Genomic DNA, 20,647 nt, shown 5'->3' with positions numbered 1-20,647 from the left:
CGTACCTTTGAAAATCCATTGACGGTCAAGGTTCTCTCCCACATGTCAGGCAATGAAGCAAAACTTGTGTGCTTTGCTGGAGGGTAAATGATATGCTCATATATCTCATCAGACAAAACCTGTATCACAATACAACGGGTTAAGCAGTTTCCAGTGAAACTATAATTTAAAACATTAAATATATATGAAGCAATACGATTAGAACATTCCAGAAAGCTTACCAGAAGCCTAGGATGTTTTCTAACAATATCAGCTATCTCCTCAAGCAGCTCTTTGTGATAAACTGATCCCGTTGGATTAGATGGCGAGCAAAGAATGAGCAGCCTTGATTTCTCATTAAGTTTAGAGGCAAGATCCTTTGGTTTTACAAGAAAATTGTCTGATATGTCTGTAGGAATAATAACTGGAGTTGCATCAGCTAGCCTAGCCATCTCAGGGTAGCTAACCCAGAATGGTGCTGGAATTATAACCTAGACGAATAATGAATAATTAGAGCTGTGAGATATAAGGATTCAAGTATCAAATAAAATTTCAATGATCTCAAAAATTTAATACAAATATCCATATATATAACATTCCAATAATATATGTGAGGTTTATTAGGGAACAATCTCTTCACAGGGTAATCTAGAATACGCAAGCTTGAACCCCAAGATCTGAATTCCGAGGAACTTTTCTCCTGCACTACAGATCTCTTTCTAGTGTTTATGCTGGAATTCAAGCCAACCGGGCCTGGCCCTTATGTCCATGATTGGAGGATCGAGTTTGCCCTAAGAGCCAACAATTATCTCTAGTTGAAATATTTAATTGGCAGTTTATACTAAGGAATCGTCGCCCATCATTTCTCTTTCCTACCAAGAGGAGTGTTTCTTTATAAACTATGTAATTATGCATCATCTTGAAGCATTTTGTTGTGAACGCAACATAAATAATCTAAATCTTGACTGAACAGTCAGTTAGTTGGGATATTAGTTAGTTCTTGTATTTTATAAATATCTCCATTTAGGCTGAAGATATGAAATAAATGAATCAAATAGCATTTCTTGTACTGGTTCTTCTTTTTTTTCTTAATTTCGGAAGTTTGGGCAGCTTGAAAAAACTAGAATAGGATCTTGGATCCTATCAATGGTGCTTTCATTGCAACATTCAGCAGATCTTCTTCTTGAGATTTAGCCACCATCTGAGTGCCAGATCCCATTCCATCTTCGATTGCTATATACCCACATCCTCTTCCAGATCAAAGTGTGTTGAAGCCAACTAGGCTAAAACGAGGTTATTGGCATGCATCAAAACTAGCATGTATGTTAGGATCAACAGAGTTGATGTGTGATGACTCACATGCATCGGATCTAGTGTGTATACAAGAATCTACTGAGCCAACTAAAGCGTGTGTATGTGGATGCTGAGCTTGGGAGTGCAGCAAAAGCAGAGGTCAACATTCCTCTTTCATTACTATATTATTTTATTTTTATATGTTCAGATATATATAAAACATTTGGAATGGATGTCAGTGAAATTATAAATGGCAATAATCAAATAAATATGGGAAATGAAATTTCATCTCCTCAAGTTTTCTGTGAAGTTTAAAATTCATTCAGACAACTTACAAAAAAAATACAAGTCATAAATATATAACAAGTTAATCATTCAAATATTAACCACGATGTTGCAACATCATCAAACAACAGATCATTGAATTTAGCACAATAGATAACCTGATAAAATGCCTAAGCAGCGGCATCAAGCTCATGTTCAATTTCATATCATTCCAAAGAACATCAAGATAAGAATATAACTCAATCAATTAAACATATTATCTCTGTTTCCAAAGCTAAGGAGCGAAAATTCCGCAGAATGAAAGAAATTCCCACCTCAATAATTCAAATAATCCATATAAATCTCACCTCATCCCCTGGCGAACAAACACCCAACACAGCTTGCATGATACACTGCTTAGCTCCATTGCTGACCAATATCTCATCCGGCTTATAACTCAACCCATTCTCCTCTGCCATCACAGAATCGTCAACATTCAAACCCCTCACACACACCCACCAAACACCAATCTAAATCAACTAAAATCAAATAAAAAGCCAATCACACCTTCCAGCTTACGACAAATAGCTTTCCGGAGCTCCAGAGTCCCAGCATTTGGAGTATACCTCGTGTAGCCCTCACGAATCGCATTGATACCAGCCTGAAACCAATCTCAAATCAGCCAAAAATTCTAAGATCATTAACCACAACTGATGTGAGATGTGAGATAATAGATCTACCTCAGATATGACCGCAGGGGTGTCAAAATCGGGCTCACCGGCGGCGAGACGGATGACGGGAACTCCAGACTGTACAAGTGCAGTGGCCTGATCGGTGATGGCCATAGTCTTGGATGGCTTAACAGCGTTTACACGGGGACTCACTGATAGATCAAGAGAAGCCATGTGATCTGCGGATGACTCCGAGCTTGCAACAGCCCTGAGGGAACCGGAGAGTCGCCTGGGTTTGAAACAGCCAACAGTTCTTGGAGCATCGAGCAAGGAAGAGGAGGAGGATGAGCGGAGAAAGATCAAGGAGCGCAGGGATGATTGAGTTGAAGAGGTGGTGAGAGCAGCGTCCATTACTAGTATTCGAATCAGATGGGTAAAGAAAGGGAATCAAAGAAGTGGGGTAACCGTTAGGTATTTATAGGAGATTGCGGTGATGCTCGTGGGATCTACCTACTCATTTCCGACGACACCACCGCTCTACCTGCTCTCACCAACCAATTTTTAGGCCGAGTATTACTCACACTTTCCCCCGTTTATTTAATTTTTGTAAAATATATCTAATACCTAAAATTTATTTTAATAATCACTTCAAAATCTATCGAGAATTATATAATTTGAATGTTATATATATAAATAAAAACATGTCAAAATAGTATTTTAGCTATTTACATTGGCCTATTTTAGGCTCACTATCTAATTGTTTCTCTGAGTTTTTTTCAGTTGATTTTCTTATGAATAATCTTGAAAACTAAGCTTTAAATTCTTATCGAAGATGAAAACTCGATCTTAATGTGAAGTTTTTTTAAGTGATTTCAGTCGCTTAAGATGTAATTAATCATAAACTTGTGTCTATAGAAGAACTAGTAACCCAGATAAACTAAACTCTACTCAGTCCTTTTAGCTAGATAGGAGAACGATCTATTGAAAATTTCATAAACCAAATAAATATCCTAATTTTTTTTGTTCTCATATCCTAAGATTAAGTATTGCTTGTAACAAGTTCAAATATGCTTAAACTCAACAAAAAAAAAAATTGTTCGTGTTTAATTCATCTTAACGGCCGCACACAAACTAATCATAAACAACAAATCATTTTGACATGCATATTGATATCTTTCACATCATACTAAAATTTTACTATTTTAACTCTTAAACTCGACACGGCAACCCGACGGGCATATCCGATTTGACACTCTCATGGGTTAGACTATCAACATATTCAAGCCTCCTGCTTCCCAGCCCCATGCTCAAAAGAGTATTCTTCGAAACAGCACCCTCATGTCCATCCCCCTCTCCTATCCCCTAATCCATCTCCACAAGCCCTTCACCCAACCAAGAACCCACCTGCTCCCAAAATCTGGTTTCTCTACCTCCCCCAGTAAGCGCGCCGGCCTCAAATCCCTCGCCACCGGCCAGCACGATGCGTCGCCGGAAACGCCGCGATGGGAAATGTTTTCCCCCCGCCGCCAGCCTGTATCCACTTTACGTGACGGCCGGCGGAGCCATTGCGTGCTTCAGACCTTCGGCTTTCTCTTGGTTCGTGAACGGGGCGCCGCTTTCCTATAGCTGTTCTCTAGGGTTCATAATGCTCGTCATGGGAGTGACGCTGGAGCTCAACGACTTGCTCGGAGTTCTGAGGCAGAAGCCTTTCTCAGTGAGTTCCCTGATCAATGATACTGATTTTTTTCTCGGAATTTTTGAGGTGTTTTACATATATTTTGTAATTGTCTATCTGAATGTATAGGTTGGTATGTATATAAATTTTTCTTTGGGGCATTTACATATATAACACCCAATTCCTATGTATTTGCATATATAACTCAAAAACTTTACTTTTTTTTTACTTCAAACCGCCCAAATCTTTTATATCACATCAAAATTAGCACTATTCTAACATTGAAAATAATAAGTAAGCTAGCATGTATGTAAAAATTAAGTTTAGATGCCACAGATATACCACTCAATTCTTATGTATTTACATGTCCAACACCTAAACTTCAACTTTTACATATATGCCCATCTTCCTTATGCATGAAAATGTGTATTTCACTCTTTAAACCTTAAAATGGTGATATTTTTGACGTGATATGAAGGATGTGGATGTTATAAATATAAAAATTAAAGTTTGTGTCATATATATAAAACGCATGAGAATTGGTTGGTATGCATGTAAATGCCCCTTAACAACTCTAGGATGGTATAGAAGTAAATATTGAATTTTACATAAGGCATGCAAATCCCCCCCCTTTTTTTGTGAGTAGGTATTGTTTGGATGCCTTGCCCAGTACACAATTATGCCAGCATTTGGAGCCATTGTTAGCAGAGCACTATGTCTTCCTGCTTCTCTTTCGGTTGGTCTGATTTTACTGGCTTGTTGCCCTGGTGGAACTGCTTCTAATGTGGTACTTTATTCTATCTCTATTTATTATCATTATTCCTTTCTTATTATTGAATTCTATGTAATCTGTTTCTTTGCAATTTTGTCTACTACTTCTAGTTATGTTACCATAGGCCTAACAAATTTTTTTTGGGGCATTTACAAATGTACCACACAAACATTCATATTAACACGCTCAAATCATAAACATCACATCAAAAATGCCGCAATTACTTTCTTTATATTTTTAAATTAATTTTATGCATAGCATCTTTTATCATCTATCGTACATGCAAATACTATGGTTGTTAGTACAATCATTTCTCATTGAATCCTTCCTAGTTCTATCAAAAATCCATATTAATATTTCCATTTACTTCACTCTGGGTTTAGTTATCAAAAAATTCTTTAATGCTTAAAATTTATAGTAATTTAATAAAGTTGTTTTAATTATTATTTTATAAAATTTACCTTTGAATTTGTCTGATTTTCTTATAATTTAAACCACCATGGATTCAAGATGCAACAACAACAATGAGCCTTTATCCCACTAAGCGGGCCAGCTAAATGAATCCTTTTTCTCCCTTACGTCCTATTGAGTGCATATTTTCACTCAAGTCTAATAAATTATGATCATTTATATGCAATATGCCTAAGTCTTTTTATGTCTACCTCTGTCTTTCTTAACATAAGTCGAATCTAAAACATCTGCTATTCTAACCGGATCATCAGACGGTCGACGTTTAATGTGACCAAACCATTTAAGAAAACTCTCTCTAATCTTGTCCGCCACTGGAGCTCCACCAACCCTTTCAAGAATACGTTCATTTTGCATTTTGTCTCTAAGTGTCATGCCACCCAGGCACTCATCCACCCAAGCATTCTCATCTCAACAACACTTAATTTAGTTTCATTTGTAGAAAATAAAATAATTATAAGAATTTTAAATAATACCAAAGTATCAAATATATAAATCAACTTCCCACATAGTTTTATAAGATTTATGTAATTTTCATATTTATTTATGTATTCATTTCAAATAGCATTGCAGGTAACATTGATTGCCAGAGGAGATGTGCCATTATCTATAGTGATGACTGTCTGCACAACTTTGGCTGCAGTCCTCCTCACTCCTTTTCTAACCAAAATTCTGGCAGGCACTTATGTTCCTGTAGATGCTGCAAAGCTATCTCTTAGTACCCTACAGGTGTTGAACCTTATATTTACATACATGCCATACAAATCTTGTGTATTTACATATCTAACACCTAAACATTTCATAAATTCTTTAATTTATTTTCAGGTGGTGGTAATTCCAACTTTGATAGGTTCCTATATGCAGAGCAGATTTCCATCTTCTGTAAAGCTTATCACACCCTTTGCTCCACTTCTTGCAGTTTTAGCTTCTTCACTTCTTGCAAGCAGGTGTGGCTTAGAGAAAGATAAAAGTATCAAATTGGTCCCCTGACTTTTTGAAATGTGTCATTTTAGTCCCAAAGTTTATAAAAATGTCAATTTAATCTCCAATGAAGCCTCTTCTATGGGCTAATTTGACATTTTTATAAACTTTAGGACTAAAATGATTCCATCTAAACGGTGAAGGACTAAATTGGCGCTTTACTCGTTACAGAAATAAAACTTTTGTGATTTTATTAGTATCCTTCTTCCATTCTTCAAAACTTTGTGCACTAACTTTTATGCTTTACAAATTACAGTGTGTTTTCGGAAAACGTCGTTCGGCTTAAATCGTCGATCATTGATATTTCTCGGTCGTTTGACCAAGGTTTTCTTTATGGACTTCATGGCATACTCTCTGGAGAGCTCGGCCTCGTTATACTCTCCATCTTATTGCTGCATTTTGTGGGCTTCTTTGTAGGGTATAGTTTTTTCTTGTATATAAGTTTGCTTAGGGGCCGTTTGGGATCACTTTTGATTTTACTTTCTTTTTATGTTTCTGTTTGTTATAACATGTTTGCTCCTCTTAATATGCTTTTTAGATGTTTTGAATATTAAAAAAAGAAACTTAATTTTTTCTTAAAAAAAAACTAAAAATGTTTGCTAAGCAAATATTTTTTTCTTAATATGAGTAAAAATAAAAGTGAACTCAAACAAAGCTTTAGTTGTGTCACCAGTTAGTAATTCTAATGCATGCATTCATTCAACAGCTATTTGGCAGCAGCTGTTGGCGGTTTCAGAGAAAAGCAGCGGCGGGCCATCTCCATTGAGGTATTTGTTATTAAGCCAATAGAATTAACTATAAGATAGTGAAACTCATAAATGACTGCACAAGAAGCTACATCTGCATATATATATATTTTTTCTATATTTATTTGAATGCATATTTCATAGAAATTGAATGCTGCATTTTTGCTCTTAACAAAATTTTTAAGTCGATCATAGCTTTTATTTGAGAGAGATGCTTGAAAAGTGCGGTATCGATGTGACTAACACCGTTCATGTTTTGATACTGGTTTGATAAATATTCGTTGTTGTGCACTCACCACTCAGTCACGTTTGGGTTTAACCTAAATTTGACTTGCCCTACCCATTTATTAAACGGGTCAAAATGTCTAATCTGAAGTCGACTTGCTTTGAATTTAACTCGAAGCCGACCATGTAACCTAGATACCATAATGCATAATGTATAGCTAAAAAATCTTTGATCAAGTTCAAGGATGGGCCAATGTGAGGCACGTGACCTGATTGAAATATTCTATGTTTGTTCAAAAGAAGCATGAAGCAACAGCCAATTTCCATCAACTCGGCAGGGCAATTTGAAGACTCGTTCAGTCAATTTCAAGCGGCTTAGATAGTGCGACGAATATTAATTCAATCGGCCTATATAATTAAATCAATTTGGCGAGCTAGCTTGACAAGAAACTTAATCAATTCACCACATAGTAGGGTAGCGCTATACTATATAAAGCTCTACACACCTTACTATATGATTGTTTTTTATTTTGATGTATTTTCTCTTTTTCATATAGCAAGTTATGTAACTATCTTTGGGGTCGACCCAAATTTATAAATAGGAGAGAGGCCAATGAAAATTATAAGAGTCTTTTTTCTTCATCTTAAGGAATTGTTCTGGATGTTCTTTGTTTCATCTCCATGCCTAAGGGAGATTTTCTCTCTCGCTCTTCTCACAATATTTGTTTCATTACTCTTCTCCTTTGGCAAGTAATTTCTTAGGTGATTTAAGAGTATTGACAATTCATGATCCAACACATAACAATCATTATGATCGATTTTAGGTTAGTTTTTCAATTTAGGTTTGACGGTCATTTTATCACGACCCAGCCCGAGGCTTGGAATTAACCAAGGCAGGAACGAACGGTCAGATGGGCGAATTAAATTTTCTGTATTAACTCACAATTTAACCACTAAAAATTAAATTAAAATGGTATGATTTATAATTACTTCGTTGATGGTTGTCCGCGTCTTCTATAAACGTTTTCTCGTATACCGCTCATCTTTTAATAATTTAATTAAATCTGAAAAGATATTTAAAATAACTGTGAGCTAAAGAGTAGTGAATACTCATTCTTCTAAACTACAACATTATAAGGAAAAGAAAGAATAATATGCATGTCAGTTAATCTTCTTTATAAATCAATAGTATAGAATTGGAGATTTCTTGGGTGACTGACTAAAAATCCTCAATTCAAACTTAGTGTTTAAAAACTAAAGCGAGAGTTAGCCTGTAGGAGAAGGGAGGTGGACTCTGGAGTGGGAGTCAGTATACTCTTAGCTTAGCCACAGATTTAGGGACTAAACCTAAGATTAACCAATGATTTTCTATAATACTGAATCAGGGTAGAGAATTAAAATTGCTCCTATTTGGCACAATACATATCTAAACTATTTATCTCATCTCATTTCACCAAAAACTCATTGTAGTGGGAAAGATATTTTTTCATATTAGAAAACTTCATTACATAAACATAGTTTAGTTGTTATTAATTTTAAACCCTGCTTTTAAATTTATCCAGTAGTGAATATATTAGCTTTGATAGTATCTTAAACATTCAAAATTAGTGATAGTAATTTTGATTGTTTTTGTAAATTTTCTAGTTAATTCATCATTTCAATTTTAAACCTTCCTCGTGGGATCGATATTTGGGACTTAAAAGAAAGTCTTATATTACTTGATAATGATATATATACTTGCGTAGAATCCCAGCTTTAAGTGCTTAACGTTATTATTGATAAAATACCACATCAAGTTTTTTGGCGTCATTGCCGGGGAAGGTAACGGTAAATTAAATAGATTTAAATTTAGAGATAAAAATATACAAAATACAAAATATCAAAAAATTATAAAATAAAAAATCCAAAAATATATATATCTATATATTTAAGAGTATTTTCAAGAAATTTTTTCTTGCTTAGTATATTTATTGATGCCAAATATTGAATCTGAAGGTTTAGTACCTTATGATTCAGAATTAAAACGCACTATTAGAAAAATTCAAAAATAACAAAAAAAAAATTGAACAAAATATACAAACAATCAACATAACATATATATTCATTACATTTAGTTCCACATACTATAAAACATACGCCAAATACATGAGCAAGTAGTTACGACATTCATAATAATATGATCAATAAAGAAAAAATATTATCAAAATTAGAATAAAACACATAAATATTATCAACTGCATACACATTTGAGAATTAAACAAATTAATAGTATAGTTTAAAAGTACACGTACTTACCTCAATTGCCTATTAATTTGCTTGAAGTCGACTCTTTTGATAATGAAATGCCTAAAATAAGCACGATAGTCATTTATTATGTTATTACAAATTAAATAAATTATCTCATTTTTATTTTATCTAATTAATAATATAAGACGATCAACGCTTCGTACTATGCTTGGTTGTTTGTAACGTCAAACTCTACCTAGATTGACTGGTAGAAATGTTCTCCAGTCAGGTTGCTTAGAACCAACCCTAGCCCTGTTGGCACCTTCTTGGATGTCCCATTGACATACAGAGTCCATGTCATGTCTTTAGTGACAATGCCTTCATCTTGCTCTTCTGTTACGGAAAAATCAGTCAGGAGGCTTGCAATCGCTCGAGATTTGACTGTCATTCGAGGAACGTAGGTGATGTTGAATTCGCTGAGCTGTACTGCCCATTTTAGCAGTCGATCGTAGTGCTTGCTCTAGCTATGTGGGCACAGACTTCAACGGATGGTTTGTGATGAGTCGGATTATATGCATTTGGAAATACGGTTGAAGCCTGCTAGCTGAAATAATCAACGCTAAGGTTAGTTTTTCCATAATTGGGCACCTGGTTTCAATGACATGAAGCACTCGACTCGTGTAGTAGACTAAGTACTACTTTCCTGACTCCTCTCGGACTAGCACTGAGCTCACAACCTCTCGTCCGACTCCCTGGTACGGTGATAGTTCTTTCGTTGGTTTTGGGCTCTGAAGCAGTAGTGATGACGCTAAGGAGTCTTTCAAGTTTCTGAGCGCTTTCTTACATTTGGTCGTCCATTCAAAATGTTGATTTTTCCTTAGCTCTTTAAAGAATGCAACGTACTTGTCGCCCGAAATCGGGAAGAAACAACTAAGCCCGGTGATCCGATCGGTTTGTCTATGAATTTCCTTAGTGCTCCGTGGAGGCCTCATGTCTAGGATTGCTTGCACTTTCTCTGAATTGGCTTTCAATCCTTCAGGAGTTAACAATAAGCCGATGAACTTCTCGGTTGAATTTTTGGGAGGGGTTCAATCTCATATTAAATTTTTTGAGTGTTCTGAATGTCTCTTTTAGATCTTCAATGTGTTTTTTGGATGAATTACTCTTAACTAGAATATCGTCAACTTACACCTCAATATTTTTTCCTTTTTGATTAGCAAAAATTACATCCATGAGACGTTGATAAGTCACCCCAACATTCTTAAGCCTGAAAGACATTACATTAAAATAAAATGTCTTATGCAATGATACATACATTTTTTTTCACATATGTTGGTGCATTTTTATTTGGTAGCAATCCAAGTAAGCATCGAGGAAGCTCATAATCGAGTATCTGACTACTACGTCCATCAAGGTGTCAATATTCGACAGAGGTGTAGGTGTCCTTTGGCCAAGCAGCGTTGTATCAGTTTGTTCTTGAATCCTGTATCAAAATATTCACTAATTAGAAAAACCTTACAGGGTTCTTCGTCGGATACATGTAACTGGAGGATGGTCTCGCTGGTTTCGAGGTTTCCTTCCCTCTGGATCTGGATGTCGAGTTGTTCATGGTTTACGTTCGAAACCACTCACAAATAACAACTTTTGAATTGTTCCGAGTTTCCCCATATCGCGATTATCTCATCGTCTGGGGACTTTACAGCCACATGGTAGGTGGAGGTCATCGCCCGATAGCTGTTAAGGATTGGGCGATCGAAGATGGCATTGTAGGTCGGCGGGGATTCCACCACGAGTAACTCCTCTATGCTGTTGTATTTCTTCTTAGGTTCTCATCAAGAGATGGCTAAGGTGATGAGGTCCAGTGCCTCCTTCCTTTCCCCAAAAAATCCATGCAATGGGTCGGTTAATGCTGTCAACCAATCGGTTTTGAGGTCGATCTTATCAAACACTATTTTGAACGGGATGTTGACTGAACTCCCTGTATCAACAAGAATGCTACCCATCTAGTAGTTGTTGATTAATGTTGTTACGACGATCACTTTCTTGTAGGGGTTCACGTTCAGTGGGAGATCCACATCTGTAAAGACAAGTAGCAAATGGTTATGTGTATATGGGGCGACGGAGTATACCTCTCCCGAATGTTGTCTCTTCCCAATGGAGTGTCGGGGTCCTCCAAAAATGGGCAGGATTATCCCTACTACGTGGACCTTGTTGGACCAGATAAGTTCGTTTGAGGGTTCTCCTGCCATAAACTCACTCTGTCGTTGCGTATATGTGTCAACTGCAACAAACTCTTTGAGCTTCCTGACGCGGATGAGCTCCTCAATCAAGTTCTAGAGGTGACGACATTCCTCTGTTTTGTGACCATGGTCGCGATGGTACTGGCAGCACCTCTTCGGATATCGTAAGGTTGGGGTCGCCTTCAGTGGCGAGGTAGGTTTGAAATACTCTTTGTTCTGGATGGCCTAAACTATTTCTGCCATTGACAAGTTGAGGGGTGTCAAACCCTGTATTTCTCTGTGGGCGTGCGACCTCTCATAATACTGGGTCTGCCATTGGTCAGAGTGTTGTTTCCGGTCATGATTCCCTCGGTCATTTCTTTGTTGATCTCAGAACCAAGAGTTATTGTTTTGATGACCGATAGAGGACTAATTGTTCCTTGTCTTCAGTGGTTCCCCCCACTCTTTTCGTTTCTTTGAGGGATGATTGGATGATTCCAATTTATCCTTCGAAGAGTCCCGGATATCTCTTTGGCGAGTATGTGCTTGTTCGCCATATCCAGTACTTCTGCAAAAGTAGTGAGTTTAAATAGGTTTAGGTCACCCGCTTGCTTTGGACTCGTCATTTCAAGGCTGTTCCAGCTATATCAGGCTTCAGATCTTTAACCTCAAGCATCTCGTTTTAGAAATGGGTGATGTAGGCTTGCAGGCTCTCATTTTTTCGTTTGGATGCTTTAAGGTCAAGCAGGGTGTTTGAGTCTTTCCTCGACTTCTGCATGTTGAGAAGTGTGAAATGAAGAGTCTTTTAAATTCGTAGTAAGTTGAGATGGTTTTCGTCGGCAGACCGTTAAACCACCAAAGTGTTGATTCCTTCAAGGTGATTAAGAAGAGACGACACATTATAATTTTGTGGATCTAGAGCACACCGATGGATGATTCGAACGATGCGACGTGATCGATCGGGTCGGTTCTCCCTTTGTAAAAATCCAGGCGAGGAATCCTTAGTTTCGGTGGAGGCATCGCGTCTTTGATTTGGCGAGTAAATGTGTCTCCTATGAGCGGTCGGATAGCTCTTCCCATCGTCTATTCGCTTGTGCAGATGTTCCGACGTCAGTGTGTTGGGACTCACCTTGTCCCTCTGTCTGTTGGTCGCTGACTTAGTTGTCTAGAGTAGGCGAGTTCGCCGGTGGGGGCCTTTGAGGGCGGACCCTCTGAGATTCTACCTCCAAACATGGCGGTTGGTTGTTCCTCTGGGTGATTGCAGCTCGAAGGATCTCGAATTGCTCCATCATGTGGGTCATTTGGGCTTGTAAACCCTGGACTTGCGCATGGATGTCTGGTTATGTAGTATATATATTAGGTTCTATGTGTGCTATTTCTCTTTGGGAAGCTTCTCCTTCGTAGTCTTTCTCACTTCTCATCTGTGACATATTCATGCTCACCGCATCACATTTTAGGATGTTAAATCATAATATTTCCTTGTGAATACGCCTCGAGAGTTAGAATCGGGTGAAGAAAGAAAGAGATTAGAATCTCTTGTCGAGAGAGCTGGGAAAAGAGATAGCTTTATTCGTATTTTTTCCTCATATTTAGGAGAGTATTTTATACAATTACGGAAAAGAGAGAATAGTTATGGAAACCACCCTTAATATAATGGATATTCTTATTAATCGTATGAATTTTATACCATAAATGTATTTATAATTTGAATTTTAACATGACGATAATTGACTGACCGGCTTGTTTGAATTCGGCCAACTGAGGCGATCTGTTGGGTGGAGATTATGCTCTCTGAAATACGTGTTGGTCGGTCGACGCACCCGGTCAAATGTCGATCTCGTTCGTTGCGATAAAGGTGGGTTGATTGATTAGCCGCGATCAAGGATTCTTTCCTACCTCTCGGTTGGCTGGGTCTATTGCTCGTGTCTCTCGCCATGGCGTGTCGGTCGATTCTCAACCACGCGTTTGACAGTTGGGCGGTAGGGTAGGACGCCTTGGTTGTCTGACCGTCATCTAGGTCGCGTGTCGGTCGATTCTCAACCACGCGTTTGACAGTAGGGCGGTAGGGTAGGAGGCCTTGGTTGTTTTTATTTTGATTTGTTTAGATACTTTGAGATTTGTGTTGATAGTTATGATGTATACAGAATTCAAATCAAAACATAAACAAATCAAAATAAAAACAATTATATCTTCTTAATTGATTTAAAAAATCTAAATTGCCGATGCATTTGCTGCAGGTTGGAATGCAGAATTCTTCATTGGGTGTTGTTCTAGCAACCTCACACTTCTCCTCGCCTATGGTAGCTTTACCCGCTGCACTTTCAGCTGTGATCATGAACATAATGGGGAGCACTTTAGGGTTGATATGGAGATATATTGAGCCTCAGAATGGCAAGGAAGCCTCCACACAAACCAAAGCAGATTGACTGCTTTCTCTGAGGCACTGTTCGGGATCCCTTTTTGTTTTTTTTTTTTAATTCAAAAAACAGAATATTTGTTTGTATGTTTTTTCATTTAATTTTTAAACAAAATCATCAGGAAAAATCTGATTTTTATTATTCAAAGTAGCTCCCCACCTATCCCATTTCTGATCCTATCATCGTGCCTTCTTGAAAGTCGACATAGGCGCCGATGACATCTTCGCCGGCAATGCCAACACTTCGACCTATCATGTGTTGCATCGAAACTTAGGGTTAGGGATATGATTTCTAAGGATGTGAAGCTTTTTGATAACTCATAATTGGTAATGTAAATCCTTTTATGAGCAACTTTCCAGCAGGAAGAAAAAATAATATATGCACTATTTATAGTAGATTCAAGAGGGTATTAAACATGTATAATGTCATAAACCTCATTTTTAATGACATTAGCAAGCTTGGCTTTGCTTAGGGGGCTATGTGGGATTATTTTTATTTTATTTTATTATTTTTTTTTTTTCAAAAACATATTTGTTTCATGATTTAGATTTTTTTTTTTAAATAGTGAAAAAAATTTCAAGGCATTTCTTTAGTTATTTTTTTATTTAAAAATAAAAATCACCACCACCAACCATGCTAAAGATCGCATATAATAATTCAATAAAAATAAAAATAACACAATTTGAGTACACACACCAAACATGCTCTTATTCATATAGAAACATAAACACAAAAAAACACAATATATAAAAATCATCAAAAAATTGGAATTGATTCCAAAATACCTCTTACTTATATTATACAAAAGATAAGGCAGCAACCATATCACAGCTTCTCCTATCAACTGATTTGGTATTCACCACTGGCATGAACCTCCTTCACCTGCTTCTCATACTCATCTTCTTCCTCTGGGTTACCATCCTCGGCTTCGTCGTCTTCATCTTCTTCCTCAGCCCAACCAAACCCTGGCACAGGAGTGGAAGTGGGAAGAAGCCTTGCTTCCTTCACAATCTTCATAATGTCCTCAATGCTCTGGAGGGAGTAGATTGGCGCACTGTTATCCCTCTTGTAGTACGCTGCTTGCGCTGCTTCAGTCAGCTCCCTCGGCAAGTTCTTCAAGAACCATGGATGTTTTCTTATCTCGCTTATCGTTATTCTCTTCAAGGAAGAAGCCATTAAAAAAAAAAATTGGCAATCTATTTGATGAGGCAGATATGCGTAATTATCAGGATGAATGTGGTTGAAGCACGAAGAAGTAGGATAAACCAACTCATCACACTCGATAATTAAAAGGGTCGTTTGCATTTTGAATACCACCCAATTCATATGTTTTTACATATCTAATGCCTAAACTTTGCAAGAATATTATGTTCGGAGTCCGGATACAAGCGGCGTCTGGACAATAGCTGTGATCCATCATAGGTTGTTTTTTTTTTCTCCTCCATTTTTTCCAATAGATCGCAGCCGTTGTCCAAACATAATATTGTTTCCTAAACTTTGCTTTTTTTTATATTTATAATACTAAAGTTTTCGTATCACATCAACAATACTAGTATTTTAAATTTGGAACATTTACATGCATTTCAAACCACCCAATTCCTATGTATATAAATATCTAAAATCTAAAGTTTACTTTTTTTCATTTATACCAATCATATATTTCATATCACGTCAAAAATATCACTATTTTAAGTTTTAAAAAGTGAAATACACCTTTCATGCATTGGTAAGGTAGCATATACGTAAAAATTGAAGTTTCAAGTGTCAGATTTGCAAGTACACAGGAATTAAGTGGTACTTATGCAAATCTTCTTTTTGAAAATTGAAATACGTTTTTCTATGCACAGGTGAGGTGGTATATATATGTAACAAAAAATTGATGTTTGGATGTTAGATACCTAAATATATAAGAATTGGGTAGTACATATGTAAATCTACCTAATAAAAAAATAAAATAAAAATAAATAAATTAAAAAAAAAAAAAACTGGCATTAGTGGCAGGGCTGTAAACCAACTAATGTACTCGATAAACTGCTCAATACTCAAATTTATGTTTCTTTATTTATATAAATGAACAAAATTTAAAAAATCATTATATAAATGAACAAGAACAAGATGCATAAATTAAGTTTAAAAGAAATCTCTTGCAAGTTTTAATGATTTTTATACTGTAAAAGAACAAGGGCCTCATGATGAAGTGGTGATATCCACTAGAAATTGTGTTAATGAAGTAAAAAACTGTGAATCTTTGCTAAAAGGAAAATTTGCCTTCATACCATGAAATTTTTTTAAATTTACATATCTAAGAGCTAAATCTTCCTATTTACATTTATAGTGCTTCGGTGTGATAAACTAATGCATGAAAAGGCTCACTAAACTTTGTGAAAGTAGGTGATGGTGGTTATTTTTGAGTGCCATGCATGTAAATATTAAACTTTGGATGTTAGATATGTAAATACATAGGATTTGTGCTGTATGCATGTAAATACTATTTTGGAGATTTACCTTTAAAGGGCTGGCAACAAAAATGCGGGAGAGAAGATGCCTGCAGTCCTGAGATATATGAACATGGTCCGGAATCTTATACTTGACTGACATGATTCTCTGCATCCCAGCAAAAATCGAAGGCAGAAAATATTAGTTAAAGAGTGTTTTTTTAATAAGATTAATGGTCAGCACTTGGCAGGTAAATGAATCAAGGGGCCATTACAAATATACCACTCAAAATTTTCATATTTACATGCGTAACACTTTGATGCTTTAAGCCTATGCATGAAAAGGAAACTTAACTATTTTTTGCTATTTTGATGTGATTTTAAAAATTTGACGGTGTGAGATATGTAAATGCATAAGAATTGTCTGCCACCCATGTAAATTTCCCTTCAAAAAAATGGCCCGGGTGCTAGATCGGTAAATAGCAAAGTTTCAAGCGCTATGCATGTAATTATCCCATGAATCAAATGAGGCCAAAGTGGGACCCGCCCGACCTCACCTGTCGACGAGATGACTCACAAACGAGTGAGTCACAGGCCCGTAAATAGACACAGAAATAAAACGCAAATATAATGACACGAAATAATATGCAAAGTCTGGAGAGCTCACCCCAATGGTTTTTCTGAAGTTTCTGGGATCATCTTGTTCCTCAAAAGGGTAGGCACCCACCAGCATGACATACAAAGTTACACCACATGACCAGACATCTGCAAGCTGCAAGAACAAAAATTCAAGTAAACTTGTGAACATCACAATTGTATGGTGGGTAGATCATTTTATGCGTACCTCGGATTTCCAAAATTTAGGGTCTATTTGGGGTATTTAGCAATAATTTTTTTGACTAAAGTTTCCAAAATAGTCCTAAAACCATGACATGGGATTATTTTAGTTTTAGAACTATAGAAATGTCAAATTAGTTCCCATACTCTTTTAATATGGGACTATTTCAGCCCCCATTAGAAGAGTCGGGGACTAAACCGACACTTTCTCCTTCTTTTTATTAATTTTCAAAAACTTTTTGTGATGGATATATGCTCGAGTATTAAAGTTGTAAGAAACTTGTCATTCGTCGTTTTCAAAATATACACTATGGCTTCCAAAAGGGATCATAGGATGCTAAGTTACCGTGCACACTAGACAATTACAGTTGTAAGAAAAGTGTTATTCATCATTTTCAAAATACACACTATAGTTTTCAAAAGGGATCATAGGATGCTAAGTTAAACCGTTCACACAATTGTGTGGCTCATTCTATTTTTGTGAGGCTTCATTAGATTAGAAGGATAAGGTGGGTTAGATTTTATTGGCTTTTAGTGGCTAGTGGGGCCAAATAATTGACCCAAATGTATGAAAATCTTCATTTTAATTTGCTCACTTTAAAAATATTCCCAAAATAGCAATTTTTAATTATTTGAAGAGAGTATCATTTTTTTATTTAGATGACTGAGCAAACATTAAAATTAGCTAACTTTGATCATTTACTTGGCAAAAATGTTATTATTTTATGAGCAATTCACTAAGACTCATTTAATGATGATTTAGTCACATCACAAAAAAAATATAAATATGATAGAACTTTTACACAAAAAAAATATTTATTGATGGATTAAAAGATAATTATTATTACATTTTATATTTTTATTTTTAAACTAATATTTGATAAAGACCATCAAATAACCAGCCATATACATAGGGAAAAAAAACTAATTTAGTCATTAAAAAAATATTAGAAATTAATTACTATTAGTAAACTTATTTTTTTTAAAACATGTAACATCTCACATATAACTAAATGGACTTGATTATTATGAAAAATTAATAAATAAATTTAAAACATATTTTAAAGCCAAGTCATTCTCAAATTTGATCCAAGCCCAATGATAAAATATGATAATTAATTAAATAAAATAATAACTCACTTTAGAATTGGAGTTAGGCAGATAAGCATATGCTATAATTAAAACGAGTTAAAAGGGACATTAACAACAGGCCAAAAGTTAGCAGTTGGCCCCCTCCGACAGGTCAAATTCCACCGATTACTCCATTAGCATACAAAACAAAAATGAAATTTTCAGCATTTAATACCACAATTTGCAATAGTGCCACGCATCATCATCTTCACAGAGACGCATGGAAGGAGGAGGTGAAAACTGTGAATATAAAATTTGCAAAAAAAAACAAAAAAAAAGGGATTGCACCTTACCTTCCCGTCGTACTCCCGGCGGGAGAGAACCTCCGGCGCTATATACGCCGGCGTACCCACCGTCGACTTCGGCCTCGAATGCAGCAGCGACGACTGTTCAAACGAATTTCAGTATAATTTGACTTTAAAAAAGATTTCGGAGCGAAGATTACATCAAATCAGTGAAGATAGAGACCTTCGAGTAGCCGAAATCGCAGATTTTGAGCCGTGGAGCAGGGCTTCCGTCAAGAAGAGTGTTCTCGAGCTTTAGATCACGGTGACAGATTTGCTGAAGTAGAGAAAATCAGATCTAAATAATTTGATCATTCAAAAAATGAAGTAAAATAGTTGGATTTGCAATTACCATGAAATGGCAGTAGCTGACGCCAGATATGAGCTGCTGGAAGAAATACCTTGCCTGTGCATGGATTGAGAAAGTATATAAGAACAATGATTTTTAAGGCAGGTTTTGAGGGGAAGTCCGTACTTCGTCTTCACTGAATCTGCCGGCGTTGCAGATCTGCTCGAAGAGCTCGCCGCCGGCGGCATACTCCATAACAATCGCAAGATCAGTCGGGGTTAGCACAACCTACAAAAACCCAAAAACTAGTTAATTCAAAAAGAGCAGATGCTCTAATCTTAACGACTCCATAGATCGATCTCACCTCCTTGAATCGGATGATGTTAGGATGACGAAGAGAGCGGTGATTGATGATCTCCCTCGCCACATTCTCGTCGATCTAAAATTGCAAAAAGAAACCATAAGACATAAGATCGTCGCGTCGAAATTGATGATTAAATCTAGGGTTTTATAACCCAAACCTTCTTGCCTCTTGGAATATACTTCATCGCGACAAGCTCTTTGGTTTCCTTGTGCCGCATAAGCCTCGCCACCCCAAAGTTACCAGACCCGATGTCCTTCACCACCTCGTACTTCTCCATCCCGCTCATCTTTCCTCGTCGTCCTTCTCACTCTTTACAGCTAATTCGGAATTTTCGGATTTTCGGATTTCACTAATCAGCGTTCTAAGCTCCCAATCCACGCCATAGCTTTCAATAGCTCCTAATTTAGGAATCTAATCCGCGATGGAGGGAGGAGGAAGAAGAAGAATCAGGAAAAGGGCTTCGGGTTGGGAACCTTTTTAGCTTTTTAATGGCGAAACAGCAGTAAAGGAGAGTGGAGGCGGCGGCAAGCAGTCCAAAAGGTTAATTACATTTTTATTTGTTTATAAAACTATTATTTTTACGTAAATATTAAAATTCATATTAACATTCATAATATTTTTAAATAATATTATTGGATAAATAAATTTTTATTTTTATTTTTAATAATTCTAAAACATATTTTGGAAAAAACTTAATAAGTTTGAATTTATTTTTGAGGAAAAAAATTAATTAACATTGACTTTAAATTATTTTTTGGAATTATTTAATCATTTAATTAAAAAATTATGCTAAAAAACAAATGACCGTTTATTTTATACAGTAGAAGGTATTGGTTTCTAAGGCTGTCAAAACGGCTCGTTGTTCATGAATAATTTATGTTTGGTGTGTTGAGTAGCTCATGTTTGATTCGTTCGTTAAATAAACGAGTAGAACACAACCAAAATTTTATTCATTCATTCATGTTCTTTATGTTTGGTGTGTTGAGTAGCTCATGTTTGATTCATTCGTTAAATAAACGAGTAGAACACAAACAAAATTTTATTCATTCATTCATGTTCTATTTATATATATATATATATTATGGGTTCACATGCGGTGCACTAGCCAACAATGCAGCTTACCATTTGACATTATAATTCCTAAATTATTGCTTAATTACAGGTTCTTCGTTAATATAATCACGTGATTTTCTATTTTTTGGCATTTCTTATAGAAAGTCAAATACAGTTTTTTAATGCATATTTAAAAAATAAGTTGGAAGAGTTAAAAAATTCTTAGTCAAAGTTTTATATTAGTGGGAAGAAAGTTCTTTGTATTATCTTGTAATCAAAATTGATATTGATTAGAGCAACTCATGTAATATATATATA

The 20,647-nt window shown here is 36.1% G+C and overlaps 3 protein-coding genes across 3 annotated transcripts in view; 1 reads left to right on the top strand and 2 right to left on the bottom strand.

Moving 5' to 3' along the window:
- Positions 1 to 2,773, bottom strand: part of LOC110020052 (bifunctional aspartate aminotransferase and glutamate/aspartate-prephenate aminotransferase) — a 33,862-nt gene extending 31,089 nt beyond the window's left edge. Inside the window, exons 1-5 of the mRNA XM_020718025.1 lie at positions 2,277 to 2,773; positions 2,104 to 2,197; positions 1,905 to 2,008; positions 222 to 470; positions 6 to 119 (exon numbers count right to left, since the gene is read on the bottom strand). Of these exons, the coding sequence (XP_020573684.1) occupies positions 6 to 119; positions 222 to 470; positions 1,905 to 2,008; positions 2,104 to 2,197; positions 2,277 to 2,618 (903 nt within the window). The 5' untranslated portion in view covers positions 2,619 to 2,773. The remainder of the gene's footprint in view (positions 1 to 5; positions 120 to 221; positions 471 to 1,904; positions 2,009 to 2,103; positions 2,198 to 2,276) is intronic.
- A 679-nt stretch (positions 2,774 to 3,452) lies between these two features.
- Positions 3,453 to 14,029, top strand: LOC110020014 (probable sodium/metabolite cotransporter BASS2, chloroplastic). Its single transcript, XM_020717956.1, has 7 exons — positions 3,453 to 3,921; positions 4,529 to 4,669; positions 5,696 to 5,851; positions 5,948 to 6,069; positions 6,360 to 6,521; positions 6,810 to 6,870; positions 13,757 to 14,029. The coding sequence occupies exons 1-7, from the start codon at positions 3,688 to 3,690 to the stop codon at positions 13,943 to 13,945; spliced, it is 1,065 nt and encodes a 354-aa protein (XP_020573615.1). The 5' UTR covers positions 3,453 to 3,687; the 3' UTR covers positions 13,946 to 14,029.
- Positions 14,030 to 14,584: 555 nt separating this feature from the next.
- Positions 14,585 to 19,812, bottom strand: LOC110019988 (serine/threonine-protein kinase SAPK7-like). The gene is made up of 9 exons (XM_020717917.1): positions 19,434 to 19,812; positions 19,277 to 19,351; positions 19,099 to 19,200; positions 18,976 to 19,029; positions 18,808 to 18,900; positions 18,633 to 18,725; positions 17,039 to 17,143; positions 16,442 to 16,540; positions 14,585 to 15,094 (listed from the first exon to the last, which is right to left on the bottom strand). Exons 1-9 carry the CDS (start codon positions 19,560 to 19,562, stop codon positions 14,777 to 14,779), a joined length of 1,068 nt encoding a protein of 355 aa, XP_020573576.1. The 5' UTR covers positions 19,563 to 19,812; the 3' UTR covers positions 14,585 to 14,776.
- Between the last annotated feature and the right edge of the window lie 835 nt (positions 19,813 to 20,647).

Source organism: Phalaenopsis equestris, unplaced genomic scaffold (genome assembly GCF_001263595.1).
Source record: "Phalaenopsis equestris unplaced genomic scaffold, ASM126359v1 Scaffold000090, whole genome shotgun sequence".
Lineage (NCBI taxonomy): Eukaryota > Viridiplantae > Streptophyta > Magnoliopsida > Asparagales > Orchidaceae > Phalaenopsis > Phalaenopsis equestris.
Note: the sequence above shows the minus strand (reverse complement) of the source record. Positions and strands in the feature narration are given on the sequence as shown.

Excerpts from the sequence above, each read along its gene's own strand:
- LOC110020014 (XM_020717956.1), top strand. The coding sequence starts at position 3,688 with ATGCGTCGCCGGAAACGCCGCGATGGGAAATGTTTTCCCCCCGCCGCC. Across the intron at positions 6,070-6,359 it reads TCTTCACTTCTTGCAAGCAG|TGTGTTTTCGGAAAACGTCG; the intron begins GTGTGGCTTAGA and ends TACAAATTACAG. Across the intron at positions 6,522-6,809 it reads TTTGTGGGCTTCTTTGTAGG|CTATTTGGCAGCAGCTGTTG; the intron begins GTATAGTTTTTT and ends TTCATTCAACAG.
- LOC110019988 (XM_020717917.1), bottom strand. The coding sequence starts at position 19,562 with ATGAGCGGGATGGAGAAGTACGAGGTGGTGAAGGACATCGGGTCTGGT. Across the intron at positions 19,352-19,433 it reads ATATTCCAAGAGGCAAGAAG|ATCGACGAGAATGTGGCGAG; the intron begins GTTTGGGTTATA and ends TTGCAATTTTAG. Across the intron at positions 17,144-18,632 it reads GCCGGGAGTACGACGGGAAG|CTTGCAGATGTCTGGTCATG; the intron begins GTAAGGTGCAAT and ends TTGTTCTTGCAG.